The sequence below is a fragment of the Carassius auratus genome, chromosome 34, assembly GCF_003368295.1.
Source record: "Carassius auratus strain Wakin chromosome 34, ASM336829v1, whole genome shotgun sequence".
Lineage (NCBI taxonomy): Eukaryota > Metazoa > Chordata > Actinopteri > Cypriniformes > Cyprinidae > Carassius > Carassius auratus.
This window is the reverse complement of record NC_039276.1, coordinates 2,509,224-2,526,466: the sequence shown is the minus strand read 5'-3', so window position 1 is coordinate 2,526,466 and position 17,243 is coordinate 2,509,224. Positions and strand designations below refer to the sequence as shown.

Below are 17,243 nucleotides of genomic sequence, written 5' to 3'. Positions count from 1 at the left end.
ATCCCTATACCCAAATAAACACACACACATACACTCAGTTTTCTCATCCTGCTCTCACTTATCAAGCAAACCTGCAGTCAGACTCTGTCCACACATGCTGTTAAGATCAGAGCAGAATTCCATCGTCCTCTCGTCCAAACTGACCTGAGAGAGCGAGAGGCTTGCTGTCTCTATCAGCAGTGGGCAGTGGTAGCACAGACAAGCAGGCGCTACAACTTATCACAGAAATGGAGAAAAAAAGTAATAATAATAATTGAAATGACTGAAGCAACTGATAACAGAGTCTCTTCGATTCTCAAAACACTGACCAACTCAGACACAGTGGCCTTGACCGTCCCTGAGAGCCAAACAACAGAGCAGTGTGCTGTAGCTGCTGATACATACATCTACGTGTGTATATATATATATATATATATATATATATACACACACAGTGGGTACGTATAGTATTCAGACCCCATTAAACCTTTCACTCTTTGTTATATTGCAGCCATTTGCTAAAATCATTTAAGTTATTTTTTTTCTCATTAATCTACACACAGCACCCCATATTGACAGAAAAACACATTTTTGCAGATTTATTAAAAAAAGAAAAACTGAAATATCACATGATCCTAAGTATTCAGACCCTTTGCTGTGACACTCATATATTTAACTCAGGTACTGTCCATTTCTTCTGATCATCCTTGAGATGGTTCTACACCTTCATTTGAGTCGGATGAAATGAAATTTCAAAATGCTCTTGACAGCGAATAATTCACCATACAAAACACATTGTGATTGGCACAAACCATGTTTATTTTCCCTTCAAGTGTACCCGAATAAACCATAATCTGGGTTATTGTGGTTGTTTTTCTTAGTAATTTTGTGCATGGTATTTGAGCGTTGAGGGCATGTCACACAACTACACTACTTCAGAGTGTGATTGGATATTTGTCACAAACAAAAGATAGGAAAGGCATTTTGTCCTCCCATAAATATTTTTATTTGATTTTATTTGTTTTAAAGATATGTGGTCCATGTTTGTGCTCATATTTTATAAATATTAAATGTTATTTTATTTGTGGCTAACAGGAATTAAAGTGGTGCTTATGATGGATTTTAAACGGTTAGTTAAGCCAAAAATGAAAATTATGTCATTTATGACTCACCCTCATGTCGTTCCAAACCCGTAAGACCTCCATTTATGTTCTGAACACAGTTTAAGATATTATAGATTTAGTCCGAGAGCTCTCAGTCCCTCCATTGAAGCTGTGTGTACGGTATACTGTCCATGTCTAGAAAGGTAAGAAAAACATCATCAAAGTAGTCCATGTGACATCAGAGGGTCAGTTAGAATTTTTTGAAGCATCGAAAATACATTTTGGTCCAAAAATAACAAAAATTACGACTTTATTCAGCATTGTCTTCTCTTCCATGTCTGTTGTGAGAGAGTTCAAAACACTGCAATTTAGTGATATCAGGTTCGCGAAAGAATCATCTGATTTAACGGTTCTTCTTGAACAAGTTCACCAAATCGAACTGAACTGTTTGAAAAGGCTCGCGTCTCCAATAAGCATTAATCCACAAATTACTTTTTTTACAAGGCTGACACTCCCTCTGAGTTAAAACAAACCAATATCCCGGAGTAATTCATGTACTCAAACAGTACACTGACTGAACTGCTGTGAAGAGAGAACTGAAGATGAACACCGAGCCAGACAACGAACAATAGACTGACTCTTTCTCGAGTTAAACCATTTGGGTGAACTATCCCTTTAAGTGGGTAGTTTGGCAGATGGGCCATATTTAAGCATAAAAATAATTTATGTTAGTGTTTTTTTAATTTTCCTTTTTTTGCTAAATAGTGTAGATTATAATATTAGCCATATTAATGATTGTAAATAAATAAATGTATTTATTGATTATCAGTTTCAGCCAGACTGTCAATATCAGTGCACTCCTAATTCATACAACACAGGCCTCATAAACGCTCCAGGTTTCCAGTGTTTTATTAGTCGTGTATGCTCATGTTATCTGAGACCTCCCTCTTTCCTTCTCCAACAGTGAGTTTTGTGTTCTTGTCAGCTGTAATGTATGTTTTGGCTTTTGTTTCATGTTTTGGGATTTGTTTCTTGTTCACTGTTTTCATGTCTCTTATTTTGTAGTTTGATTCATGCCGTTTGTGTCATGCTTCCCTTGCCCTCATGTATCTCTGTCTTGTGCATGTGTCATGTTCTCATTGGCTATTGTCTTGTATTGTGATTTATCAGTTCTGTTAGTTCATTGGTTGTTTTAGTCATGTGCCTTGTTCCCCATTGGTTTGTTCTTGTCATGTGACCCTTATTGTTGTATAAGTAGTCATGTTTTTGCCATTTGTACCTTGTCGTGTATTAATGTATGTAACCTGCTGTCGGTAAGTCAAGTCCGTTCAAGTCAAGTCCGTTCAAGTCAAGTCCGTTCAAGTCAAGTCCGTGGTTCTGGTTTGTATGTTTTAGGGGTGTCACGATTGTCCAAATCCTCGATTCGATTGCATTTTCGATTCTAAGGTCACAGTTCGATTCTATTCTCGATTTTTAAATTTATTCTCTTTAAAGCACAGAGTGTCATTTTTCAAACTAGACTTTTATGTAATATATTATCTGACCTTTGTTTACAATGTACCACATTACACTGTCAAATTTAAAACTTTTATTAACAACATAATGTAACAATAACTTATATCTTTAGTCAATTGAAAACTTAAAATAAACTGCCATCCAGTTTCTCTTTTGTAAGTGCAGTCACAAAAGATGACATTCAAGTTCATAACAAAACAAACTAAAACAATAAAAAATGACTAAACTAACCTTCAAATATTACGATGTATCTATTTAAAAGATTAAAGATAAAATACTTGTTAAACACTTCACTGTCATCCATTTAGATTTATTTATTTATATATATATATATAAATATAAATATAAATATATATATATATATGTGTGTGTTTGTGTGTGTTTGTGTGTGCATCATTACAGTCTGTAAAATATGTGTATCTCTTATTACAAGACTGCAATCACTAGCAATCAGAAGAATTCCAGTTAATCAAGTATCTACAAAAGATCTACTCTATAAACAATGCATTAAATTACATTAAAGACAAAAATAAATTAAACAAGCAAAAGAAATGATTACTCGCATGTATGTGGTCCACTGATGAAGTCATGGGTCAAGTCAAGTGAATTATTACTCATTTTCTAACAGGCGTCGAATACTGACTTTAGGAAAAGGGGAATAACCAATGACATTTGAGATAACAACTAAAACAGCAAGCCCCGCCCCACGACTGACAAGAATAAAATTGTTCGCGCGAGCAGAGGTGAGATGATCGAGCGCGAGGATGTGGGGAATGCGCACGCGCGCGAGGGCTTTTATTGCGCAGAGTACATGTCACGCGCGCACGAGAGTTTGAAATGAGCTCGCGGGCTCCCGTTTCTTCGCATCCGATTCAGTTTTCCTCTCGCGGAAGCCATATAGCGCGCGCGCCAGCATCAGTTGAATGCTCGGTTATTTTTGTCATTGATTTGCCGTCATACAACATGGGGGCGTGGCAGCATCGACGATTCCATTTTTTAATTCGAAGTTCGAGACTGTGACTTAATTTCGATCGATTTCGATTTAAAATCGAAATCGTGACACCCCTAGTATGTTTTGGATTTCACTGTAAATAAACTGCACTTGGGTTCATCTACGCTCGCCTTCAGTGGACTGATCGTTACATGAGAAATCCGCTTCCTTCACAATGAGATCCTTTCCACCTACAGAAATATCAAAGTTTTACACAGATCAGATTTCAGACAGAAGGTGCCGTGCACAACTTCATATGAGGCTGGAAAGTGCATGACAGACATTTCTATCAACACATGAATTCCATCAGACTTTCCCACCCTGGAAAGTTGATGTGATTTCTTAAGCGTTTGCGATTATCTGCACTAATATTCCCTGATGACCTTTGGCTCACCTTTAGCTTGTGTGTTGCAAGAAAGCTGACTGATCATGAGCCTCTCGATGCTGTCAGCTAAACGAAAATGGATTAAAGCAAGAGACGGATATCTTTTTTTTTTTCTTGTTTTTTTTTTTTTTTAATTCCAGTGAAACTTCTTTATTATTACTTAAACATCTAATTCATCCACAGATAGCGGTTTATATAACACTCCTATATGTAAAACATGATTTAAAGAGCCACACAGATGGGAAATCAAAAATTACCTGTATTGCAGTGTATGATGTAGCTGTCCATCAGTGTAAACAATGTGCAAAGTAATTAAACCAAAAAGTACACGATTTATAAAGTTATTGGCTTCTAAAGCAAGGAGTCGACTCTGAATCGCTGAAACGAGTCGTTATAGATTTCAAATCTTTTGCCCATCTCTATGTACGTCACTAGGAACACTTTGCATAATAATCTCCGCCGACTGTGTTTGGAGAAACGGAACTCTGACCTGCCCCACCCCCTCACACAGACGCTCTGTTTGGTGTGATAGCATCACCAAAACAGTTTTTAATTGTAAAGGCAAGTTTGTTTTATTTTCATTGCCAAAGAATGAAGATCAGAAGAACCAATGGCTAAAATTCATTTTTACCACAATACCAGAGCAGTACAACAAATCCCTTCTGTTGTGTTCACAACATTTCACTGATGACTGCTTTTCTAATCTCGGTGAGTACAGCGGGATTTTCAAAGCGTTTGGCCATAAAAGATGGTTCATTACCAACTTTATTTAGACCAAAAAGCATCTCCGAATCACAACAAGTATGATTATGAAGTTATGTTTGTCTTCTCCCGAGCGTCTTATCAGTATGTGTGCTGTCTACAGCCTGTCTGCGCTGATCTTCATTTACAAAAACGTCTTTAAAATGAAGTGTAACTCCGTGAATACTCAACGAATAGACATGAGAGAGATATCTATAGAAAGCTTGACATGTCTACTTTTAAACTAAATGTCCGTTTTTCACTTCTCCCTTCATTATATCTAATGTGACCACGCCCCCGCGCTGAACGCGCTATTCAGATTCAAACTGAAGCGCGCGGCTTGGATACGGAACAACCAAGCAAAACTATGTTAGTTGACCAATCAGAACACAGTATGCTACCGAAAGGTGGGGTTTAAGGAAACTGAATCTTTTGAACAGCTTTGCGCGAACCGTTTGGGGATCTCTGAGAATTGAGGTAATTTTAAAATGATATTTTGACAAAATGACAATGTTTTTTTAACCTTGGATGGATTTAAACCTATTGTACAGGACTTATAAACAGTAATAGGAAGATTAGAATTTTCATCTTACGGGCTCTTTAAACCTTTCATTCCTTCAGGTAGAAAGAAAAGGTGAGATTCAGCTTCAATGATGAACTCGAAATAGCGTAGCTTGTCAGTGAGCTACGGCTCTGTGTATTAACTGCTGCCCCATTTGAAAACCATTTGAAAGCAGGTGATGGGGGTTTACCACTAATCACAGAACCAGCTTTACTGACAAGATGCACATGATCATATTGTTTGATATATCATCCAGCCCTAGTGGCCAGCCTAAGGCACACCTGTGGCCTGTACCATGAAGCTGGATTAGCTGGCTGGCCAGGTAAATTTCAGGTCGATTTGCACCAATCCTGGGTTTTAGGTGCCATGTAAGTGGCTTGGCTTTTAGCAGCATTCATTGCCATAGTAACTTACACTCAACTGCTAACCTGCTCCGGGGCAGGTTATGTTCTGGTTTAAAGATCTCAAACTGAAGGTGGACCAATCAGATGTGAGGAAAGTGACACATGTCTGACACAATGATTTATATAATTATTATGATTCATATTATTATTATTATTTATCTATTACACACAAGCAATTTTAGTTTAACAGTTATTATAAATCATTTATTTTAAATAAATATTAATGTATACAGATCATATAATATAAATAAAATGTGGTATCAATAGATTGCACTGTTTAAAAAAAAATAATCTGACCTTACATGTTCGAGTCTCTATCACTATATATTTTCAAATGTATAAACTAACGTAACAAGTTTCACTTGTCACTGCACTGATAGAGCAAGATAATTTATTTTATTTGTCCTCCTCCATGTTTCATATAACGTTTAAGTTTGTTATATTATTCAATCTTTTAACCTTTAGAAAAACCTTTAACTTTTTGTTTTGAGTCTCGTTGGTCTCTCGCAAGAAGTAAATCAAACTTGCTCTGTGTTGCAAGGCTCGTGATTGGCTGTTCGCCAGTGATGTCACACATTCACGTGCACCTGCTCCACAAGCTCAGGATCAAAGCCTGAGTTGACAAAGAAAGTTGTTTAACAACATCATGGTACCATCAAAGCCGGATTGGAGAGGTTTGGTTTTGTCAACTCAAAACTAATCCTGTAACTCTGAATTTGTTCAGCTACCATCATGGTACAGGCTCCTGTGCAATAATAATGCTGTCTGATCAGCGTCTTGATATGTCACACCTGTGAGGATTATCTCAGCAAAGAAGTGTTCTCTAACACAGATTTATTTATTAGTCTTTCAAAGTAGCCTTATTAGTTTTAAATAGATTTATTTGTTTCACTTAGTTGCTTAGTTACTTACTAGTCTTTCAAATTAGCTCCAGTTGTTTTAATTTAATTCTCATTTGTTTGTTTGTTTACTAGACTTTCAGATTAGCGCCAATTGTTTTAATTAGATTCTCATTTATTTATTTACTTACTAGTGTTTCAAATTAGCTCCAGTTGCTAGTTTGTTTGCTGTACTTTGATCTGGATCTGAATTTGACCCGTGTCATGAAATCAGTTTATTAAAATTTAGTTCACAGAAAGAAGAAAAACATCTTCCATGTCCTGATGAGGATATTTATGTGAAAGAAGTTGTGTTTGGCGTCTGATTAGGAGTGTGAATCAATGCGTCCTCTCAGCGGGGGATTTCTGCGCTCTAAAAGCATGCTGCCCTGAAGGCCCTCAGTTAACCCTGCAAAACTAGGGTTGTAATGTGACCAAATAACTAAATATTCACAAAGCCAAAAATAGTTTTTGCCATTCTCAGCTCTTTAATGAGAGACGGTCTGCAGTACAGATCACATCATTCACTTTTCGAGGGAAGTCTAAGGGTTTGCTGTGAGATAATGTTAGTTTTTCCCTGACCTCCCTGATGTTCTAACTATACTTCTTTAAATGGATATTTTATCAGGAGTTTTTATTAGAATAGGGAGCTTTTTTTTTGCAGGAAAAAAAAAACACTGATCGAGTTCCCAAGGCCATAGAAGGATGAGTCTAGAGGAGGACGCATCTCACGCCGAGTCTCACACGGACGTCGTCCCTGGAAGGAAGACAGACTCCAGAGTCTTATCATAGATTTAAAAGAGCAGACATTAACGTTTGATAACTTCTCGGCTACAGCTGTTTATTAGCAACAAACGTCACTCATAGAAACGGCAGATCTGAAGGTGTACAGAAGAGATCCGGGCTGAGGACAACAGTATGAATTTCCACGCTAGAAGAGTCACGTTGCCTACTATCACACCTCTCTGCCTGTCAAAAAGGGTATGAACGTTTAATATTTATGTTTTATTTTTAACAAAAACATAACTTTTAATGGTTATGGGAGAGGTTTTAGAGATTTTTGACTTGGCTGAACATTAACATACTCTGTTTTCTCAGTTGTGCGACTGCAAATTCCAATAGAGCAACTGTTTGTCTCTTTTCTGGCTTTATTTCGTCCTCTCTTGGAGCTGTGAAGGGGGAATAAAGCAAAACAAAATCTCAGTTGGTCATCTGATCATCAGTTATAATTTCCTGTTGCATATGAATAGCTGAACATTTCAAGTGAAAAAAGTTTGTAAACATTTGAAAGTATGTCTTTCTCATTTTGTTCAAAAGTAAATTACATTTATTTTAATATAATATAGAATATAATATAATATAATAATTTATGTATTTATAGAATATATTTATTTTTGATATTTTATGTGTAAGTGATCATTTGTATGTAGAATTAATAGTAGTATTAATATTAATGTCCATCATTTGTGTGTGATCATATTTTATATATAATAGAAATGTAATTAATAATATTATTGTTTCAAAAATTAATTAATGTTTCATTTTTTATATATATATATATTTAATAAAATTGAGATCATAAAGTTGATTGAAGAATGTCCAGCTTGTGTGAAGCTGGAATCTATACAAAGTAGCAGCTCGGATAGAAAGACATTTTCATTGTATTATGTTTCGGTCACTACCTAATTCCCAGTTTTCCATATTGGATTCTTCACAGTTTTAAAAATGTAATATTGTTATAATACGTGGAGAACTGTCATAATAAAGAACAAGCAGGTATGTCCAAACTTTAGATTGGTTATGTATTTCCCCTGCTAATTCATTCAGCTGTTCAGACTTGGTTTTTGATTACGTTGCATTTATTTACAAAGCTTTTGCTGTCTATCTTAGTGTTAGTGTGGCAACATTCTTTAGCAAATCACTTTTGCAGAAAATAGTTTGTTTTATATGAACACAATTTATTTCTCTTTTTCATGTGAAACAGAGCAGCGTTCAAGCAATTCTAAACACCTGTGAATGTCACTGGCAGGGAATTCTGATCTCCTCGTCAATGTTGTCATCACTGTTTCCACTGCCAAAAGACACACTATCGGCACTCATTCAGACGGGCTAATACTCCACTGATTTGAGTTAAACAATGGCCTAACTGTAGTGTGCTGCCCTAAATCCTGCAAATCTGACAGCTTGTGGAAAAACTTGTCTGGAAGTGCTTTTGGAAAAGCTGTGATGATAAAATGACATTTGTGCGAGAGCTGAGGAAAGGTCAAGCACAATGCTGGAGGTTTATTAACCTGCTGTGAGCAGCTCTCTGAAAGTCTTCATATGCATGATTGTGGAGTGGAATAGTTTGGTAGCTCACGTGATACTTGCCAAGTATGTTACTTAGGGATTTGTGTTTAAATGCACTTCTAGCACAAATGAAAGGGTTTACATTTTAACTCCTCAAAATTTTAACCTCCTTAAAAGGTTTAAAGGGGTCTTATGATGCAATTTCAAGTTTTCCTTTCTCTTTGGAGTGATACAAGCTGTTTGTGAATAGATAAGATTCCTAAAGTTGCAAAGACTAAAGTCTTAAACTCAGATAGATATTCTTTATAAAATGTAAGACTCGTCCACACCCTCCTGAAACGCCTCGTTTAAAGATTCCCCCACATGACTACATCACTGTGTGGAAAGACACCGTCCAAATGTGTACGCAAACAAAGAATAGTACAGCAAAAAATTGGAAATTTGCTGAATATTGTCCTCTGGCCATCCAAGATGTGGATGAGTTTGTTTATTCAGATTTGGAGAAATGTAACATTTCATCACTTGCTCAGCAAGTGGGGAAGTCACGGCCTAGAGGTTAGAGTGTTTGACTCTTAACTCTAGGGTTGTGGGTTCGTATCTCGGGCCGGCAACAACACGACTTAGGTGCCCTTGGGCAAGGCGTCGAACCCCCAACTGCTCCCATGGGCTGCTAAGTGTGTGTGTGTGTGTGTGCGTGTGTGCATGTGCACACTTTGGATGGGTTAAATGAAGAGCATGAATTCTGAGTATAGCTCACCATACTTGGCTGAATGTCACATCAGTGGATGCTCTATAGTGAATGGGTGCCATCAAAATGAGTCCACACAGCTGATAAAAACATCACAATAATCCACAAGACTCTAGTCCATAAATGAATGTTTCGTTACATGAAAAGCTGCGGTGTTTGTAAGAAACCAATTCATTAAGACGTCTTAAACTTCAAACCATTATTTGCTGCTAAAATACTTAAAAATTTCCCAGGAAACAAATTTGTACCGATCAAGCACCGATGTGAGAGGACAACATGGGGTGGACTTTCACTGGAAGAAGTGTTATTATGGATTATGAAATGGTATTTTGGCCAGACACAACATTTTGAAGATAGGAACGTCTTAATGGACTTGTTTCTTACAAAAACAGATTTTGGCTTCACAAGATGTTAATTGATGGACTGGAGTGGTGTGGATTTTTGTAGTGTTTTTATCAGTAGTAGGACTCTCATTCTGATGGCACCCATTCACTGCAGAGGATCCATTGGTGAGCAAGTGATGTAATGCTACATCTTGAATGGCCTGACGGTAAGTACATTTCCAACAAATTTAAATTTTGCCTTGTTCTTTAAACAAGACAAATGTACGTGCACACTTTACATCCCATGAGCGAGGTTACCCTTTATTTAAAGACATTTCGATATAAAAATTGTTATATTTTGTCATTGGTTACAGTGGCATGTTGATGGGATCTTGAGGTCTGATTGGTTGGAGTCGGGATGGCAGTATATGGACAATACTCTGTGACTTTCAGTTTCATTTTTAAAAGATGAATTATTTTTGTCATGCTGACTTTTAAACACTCTCTTGATTCAATTCTCAACTCGATTCACATTTATTTGTGTTGTGCTTTTCACGATACAAATCGTTGCAAAACAGCTTTGTAGAAAATAAAAATTCCTTCATTATTTTTAGGAATAGCATTGTCCTTATGGCAGATATGTACAGTAAAAATCAAGCAGCTCACTTGCATATATTTGAACTCTGCTTAACTTTGTTGCATTTCCAAAGATCGCTATCACTTATGTTGCCTTAATAGCAAACTGTCTAATAATTATTTTTTTTTAATTATTTCTGGTACTTTTTTCACTGCAACCGGTGTCAATACACCTTGCAAACTATATATGCATCAGTGTTATTTTAGTATAATTTACATACTGTTATATTATTCATTAATATTTTAATTTCATTTTTATTTAGTTTTTTATTTAAGTTTAGTTACATTTTTAGTAATTTCATTTGGGTTTGTGGTCTTTTTTTTAGTAGTTGTAGTTTTTGATATAAAGTGATTTAGATTGTAAATACATGAGTATAGTGAAAATCTAATATATTTACCTGTAAATCCACCAGGAAAGGAAAAGCTTAGTAAATGTGTGAATTAACTGATACTAATGAGATAAACTGGCATGGATGGATGATGGATGATGGATGGAAGGAACACGAGGTAGATGTAAAACACTGTGTTTCTGATAGTGCTGCAGCTGTGGAAGAACAGTTCAAGGTTGGTGAAGCGGTCTTTATGTTCCCGTCCTTGAGTCTTGTGCTGTCTTAAGTTGTGTCACAATATTTATGAGTTAAGGGCACATGAATCACCTCACAGTCACAATTGCTAGGATGAAACGCATGTTTAATTATGAGGTAAACCCAGGAAAGGTTACATCATATTTAAAATGCAAATTTCTAAGGTCTCTAAATCAACATGATCAAAACTGTCCTGAAAACCTGTTGTACACAATCTACTACATGCCTTCTGTCATCATTCTGATGGATAGTTCAAATGCTTTTACAGTGAATGAATGCAGACCTCTTTAAAGCAAACCAAACAGGTGTGAAAAGAGTTCACTTCAACATCAAAAATGACTCCCTTCCTAGCCTTATAATGCATTTTTGCATTATACGGTGCTGCTTTTAGTTTTTTTTTTTATGTAAACATGCATTAGTTGGACCTCTTCAAGTGCTGCACTTGTGTCTTGCATCTTTTGCATTGTCTACCACTTGAGTCAACTTAAAAATAGTTCAAGAAGAATTCGCAACTTTGAGTCTGTGGTGTCTTGTTTATAATGTGTTCTGTGTTACAGTATTATTGTGAATATAATTTAATATAATATTATTGTGAATAGTCAATAACAATAATAAAAATATTGTGCTAGATTAATGGAAAGTGAACTGACACAGATCTGAGCATATGGATCTCTCTGCTGTGAATGGGTGCCGTCAGAATGAGAGTCCAAACAGCTGATAAAAACATCACAATAATCCACAAGTAATCCACATCACTCCAGTCCATCTGTTACGATGGAGGGTCAGAGACGTTCGGATCCAATTGCCGTATTTATTTAGAGAATGATCAGACAGGCAGAAATCAGGAATGGCGTCAGGGATAACACAAATCATAAACAGTACAAGCAGAGGTCAGGGCAGGCAGCACAGAATCAGAGTCAGAATACACAAGCCATAGGTCAGACACGGAAGAACAAACAAAGGGAAAATGCTTGGAAATGCTAGACGAGGCTAAACAAGACTTCGCAAAGAGTTGGCGTGAGTGTGCTGCTTATATGGGTGTGTGTGTGTATTAGCTACAGGTGTGTAATCAGATGCAGGTGTGTGTGTGTGCAATCAGTCCCAGGAATGAGGCAGGATGGGAAATGGAGTTTGAATGAGTCCCGAGTGAGTCGTGAGTGGATTGCCCTCTACTGAAGCTCACAGGTACTCCAGCTAGAGACACCATCAGTTATAGTCTTGTGATGTGAAAAGCTGCATGTTTATAGGAAACAAATCCATCATTAAGATGTTTTTTAACTTCAAACCATTATTTACGGATAAAATACATAAACCATAATAACCCTTCCTCCGGTGGAAAAAGTTATCTCATCTGAATCAGCGGGGGATTTCTGCGCAAATAAAGCACTATTTACAAGCAAAAACCATCCTAAACAGTTCTCAACACACATGTGTGTGTGGTTTTTCAGTCATTATGAATTATGGACTGCTATTTTGTCCAGAAGCAATGGTTTTAAGTTAAAAACATCTTAACTAATTTGTTTATTCCAAACATGCAGCTTTTCACTTCACAAGACATTAACTGATGGACTGGAGTGATGTGGATTACCTCTGGATTATTGTAATATTTTAATAAGCTGTTTGGACTCTCATTGATGAGCAAGTGATGGAATGCTACTTTTCTACAAATCTGTTCTGATGCAGAAACAAACTCATCTACATCTCGGATGGCCTGAGGGTGAGTGAATTCTTAGCAGATGTTAATTTTGGGGTGAACTATTCCTTTAAATGGGTCTGAGTTTCTTTTAAAATATGGGGAAGTTGTGGCCTAATGGTTAGAGATTTGGGCTTGTAATCCAAAGTTTGTGAGTTCGAGTCTTGGGTCGGCAGGAATTGTGGGTGGGGGGAGTGAATGGACAGGCAACGAACCCCCAGAATAAATGGCTGCCCACTGCTCCGGGTGTGTGTTCACAGTGTGTGTGTGTTCACTGCTGTGTGTGTGCACTTTGCATGGGTTAAATGCAGAGCACGAATTATGAGTATGGCTCACAGTACATGGCTGTATATCATGTCACTTTCAAAATATCCAGCAGATTTTTCCAGTGTATTTAAATCACATTTCCTCTAGTAATGCACTGTTCTGGCCACTCTTCAACTTTACTATTCATTATAACTTTAAGGACTGTTTATTTACTCTGATAAGGGAGCAGCGAGAATCCTGTTCATTTTACTACAGGTTAGGTCTAGTAAATGCTTGTCTGGGGGATTTATAGAGCTGGTCCTAGCGAGCGGGTTTCCTCCTCCTCTGTCTTTTTTGTGTCTTGTAGGTCCCTTTTACTGATTAAAGAGTGAACCGTTTAGGTCATTTGAAGATGATGTCACTGTGGGAGGCTGTGATTGGCTGAAAGGCTTGCTAACCCCGGCCCTGCTGGGGAGCACTGACCTCCTTTTCCTCTTTGAAAGAGGACTGGCGTGTTCTTCCTATAGCAGCCTGCCTTTCACACACACTCCATCAACCCCCGTCTCGCTCGGCCCATATACCTTACAGGGTCATTCCTGCTCTGCAGACCCTTTTAACAATGTAACTTTGAAGAAATGCATATGCTTGTCTGGTAATTTAAGGAGGATAAATGAGACTTTATGAAATGTGACTATTGTTTACATAATGACAAGACAATTATCAGAATGCTGATTAAGAACTAAAGCTTTTACCTAGCTTCTGATATTTCGAAATTATCAAGAGGATTTGTATAATTTGATCAGACAGGGTGGAGTATCTTATTGATGGTTTTACTGTTGTTTTCCCACCAGAATGATGTCATTTCTTGGGAAATTATGTCATTTAGGAACTGGCGTCTGTTAGTTAAAATGATTTTTACAATTGGCTGACAGGATGGAAAGTGGGGAAAGGGAAAAATGAATCCCTGTGTTCAGTGTACATCCAGTTCTGTTAATATTTATTTACCTTTATGTAGATCCAAACCTGTATGTTTTTTTTTTCTGCAGCTCTGCATTGATTGGGACTCCAAAAAAGACAAAGAAGCACCTTAAAATGTGGCTTGTGTGCTTTATTCCAAGTCTTTTTAAAATTAATTTAAATGAAGACTTTAGAAATTAATAACTGAAAACCTTCTCCTCTTTGTTGCAATACATGCATTTATTAATTTTTTTTTTTATCTAAACATCTTAATGAAGAGCTACAGCAACAGTTTTGTTATCATTAAGTTAACCTAAAACCATTCAAAAATGTTTTCGGTAACTGAAATAAAGCTGAAATAAAGTAAAATATGAATAGATTATCATGTAAAAAAAATGACAAAAATGTGACTTATTTTGTGCCAAAATTACAAGTAAAAATACAAATAAAGCTAAATAGAAAAATAGACAAAAGTACATAGCAAAATTACTAAAACTGAAATCAGTTAAAATTTAAGCTATTTCAGGATAGTAATAAATATTATTAGCCTAATATATAAATAATACTAAAATAACACTTCAAAACAAAGGGGGCGAAAATTCCTTTCAACAGCATACAGGTTTGAAATGCCATTTTAAAATATGAACATCTAAATATGATCACAACTTTTTTTTCAGAAAAATATAAATACAACTGGAAATAGAAATAAATTAAAGCTAGTTCAGAGTATTACATAATATTATAATGTATATAATTAATATTAAAATAGCAATGTACAGCGTACAGGTTTGAAATGACACAGGGGTGAGTAAATAATTAAATAATTTATTTGTTGTATGCACTGTACCTGTAATGTTGGGATTAAATTGAACAAACGAATACGATTTCATTACATACATGGTGAGGACACGTGAACATTTACTGCATATCAGAAGTGACATTAACTTTCTTGCTCTCTGTTTCCTTTCACCTTTCAGTCGGGGTTGACCCGTCGGGTCTTGTGTTTAGCCAGCGGTTTCTGGCTGGGATTTATGTGAAGGGCAGGGGCCTGTTAAGACTGTGTGAATAGGTAGGAGGGGCAAATCTTGTGACTTTTCTCCCTCCCTCCCCCTCTGGTGTGTGTGTGCAGGGGGCAGACGAGCGGGACTCACCCCCGCCGTGTAAACAGTGACAGGTGATTGGACAGAACCATGGTGACATGCAGCAGCGGAGGCTGCACTGAGCCGCTCTCTAATTACCTCATTTGAGCTCGGCTGCAGACAGAGAGAGAGGAAGCTCACTGCTCCCCGGCAGATTATTGCATTTATGTTTTATGTTCACTCAACTCTTGAGAAATGCTGTGCACTCAGCCCTATATAAGCTCCCGAGCTTGTCCCAAATCACAGCCCTGTCTGCCGCCTAGAACCGGGGTAAGTAGCTTTGAAATACCAGTTTATGAGTGCTTTTCTTGTATGAGTGCGAGTGAGATCGATGCGATCTGTTGGCTGCTCGAGAGCGGTTTGAGCAGATAAATGAAACTCTAACAGCCTTAAAACAAGGTTTCAGAGATGATATTGAGTTCTCCAGCCTGTAGGTTTTCTGCATATGAGGTGTAGCATGAAAGGCAACATTCATGACTTCTCTGCTGCACAGGCTGTCTGCACTTTGAATGAACGGGTTGATGCATACTGTATATAGGACATGAAGTGAAATTTGGTTCTTATGGGACGTAAAAGGAGTGTCACTGTATCTGATATAAACTTGATTCTTCATTTGCATGTAAAAAATGTGATTGTGTTCAATATAGCATAGCATTCTGCTTTTACTGTTGCTGCAGTATGTAATGCGTATACTGTACATAATACGTGATTTTTTTTCAGACCTACAGTACTAGACATACAGTACTAAAATGTTCAGTTTTCAACAGTGTGTTACTGTAACCCACAATGCAGTGCACTTGATTTGAGCTTCTGTTTTCCATTTGATGAATGAACCCTAAGTAATGTCAGCATTTTTAAGCAGCATCCTGCTTATATATATATTACAGTTACAAAGTTTAACAGTAAAGACATATATTTTGTCATAAGCCATTTGTGTTGAAGTTACATGCTGTTCTTTAAAAAAAAGAGTCATCACAGTTTCAGAAAAATATGATAAGAAATGTTTCTTGAGCGGCAATTCTGCATATTAGAATGATTTCTGAAGATCATGTGACACTGAAGACTGGAGTAATGATGCTGAAAGTACAGCTGCGCATCACAGGAATAAATTACATAAAAATATATATATTTAAATAGAAAACATTTATTTGAAATTGTAAAATTTTTTTAAAAGATTACTGATTTTCCATTTTTTTATTTTTTTATTTTTTTTTTTTTTTTTTTATAAATGCAGCCTTGGTTAGCAGAAGAGACTTTCTTTCAAAAAGATTTAGAAAACTTTATCAGCTTTATTATTTTTTTTTTCTGTTTGTATGTATTAAGCTAGTTAGTTAGTAAGTAGGCAGTTTGATAGTTTTCAATTCTGAATGCAGCCAAAGCCTCTTTCTGGTCTCATTTATTCCTTACTGTGTTGCAGGTAATCAAAGTGTACAGTGAAGACAACACCAGCCGTGCAGTGGAGGTGCCCAGTGACATCACCGCCCGGGACATATGCCAGCTGTTCATCCTGAAGAACCACTGCATTGATGACAACAGCTGGACCCTGTTTGAGCAGATCCCACATCTGAGTATAGGTAAGCAAGCCCAAAATACAGTGAAAAACCACAACAAATGGGAACACAGAATACTTTTGGTGCATCGTCACCGAATACAATACAGTCACATATAAAGAGTATATGAAAAAATGTAATAATCAATTTAAACTGATTATTATAAGGAGGATGTGCATTCTACAGAAACAGTATTTATGTAGGCTATAGGTTTTCTGAAGCATGCTTTTCTTTAAAAAAATTGTCATCCAACCCAGTGTTATTTTAGTATTATTTATATACTAAAAAAGTAATTTCAGTATTAATATTTTGAATAATTTGTATATCTTTAATTAAAACTTTTAGAAATTTGACTTTAAGCATTTGTCGTTTTTATTCATTGTTTATTATTACCTCATTGTTATATTAATTTCTATTTGAATTGATGTTTATTTCCTTTCTTGTTTTAGTGATTGTAGTACTTGAACTATATATATATTAGATGAAAAACTTAAAAACGTATGAAATATGACAAATTTTA

The 17,243-nt window shown here is 36.4% G+C and overlaps 1 protein-coding gene across 4 annotated transcripts in view; it reads left to right on the top strand.

Moving 5' to 3' along the window:
• Nucleotides 1–17,243, top strand: part of LOC113052935 (growth factor receptor-bound protein 14-like) — a 70,533-nt gene that overhangs the window by 35,057 nt on the left and 18,233 nt on the right. For 2 of the 4 annotated variants that reach the window (XM_026217425.1, XM_026217424.1), the window contains one exon: nt 16,591–16,747. In XM_026217425.1, the coding sequence (XP_026073210.1) occupies nt 16,591–16,747 (157 nt within the window). Of the gene's footprint in view, nt 1–7,209; nt 7,540–14,843; nt 15,444–16,590; nt 16,748–17,243 lie in introns of those variants that run through there. The other 2 variants (XM_026217427.1, XM_026217426.1) reach the window with 2 other exon arrangements.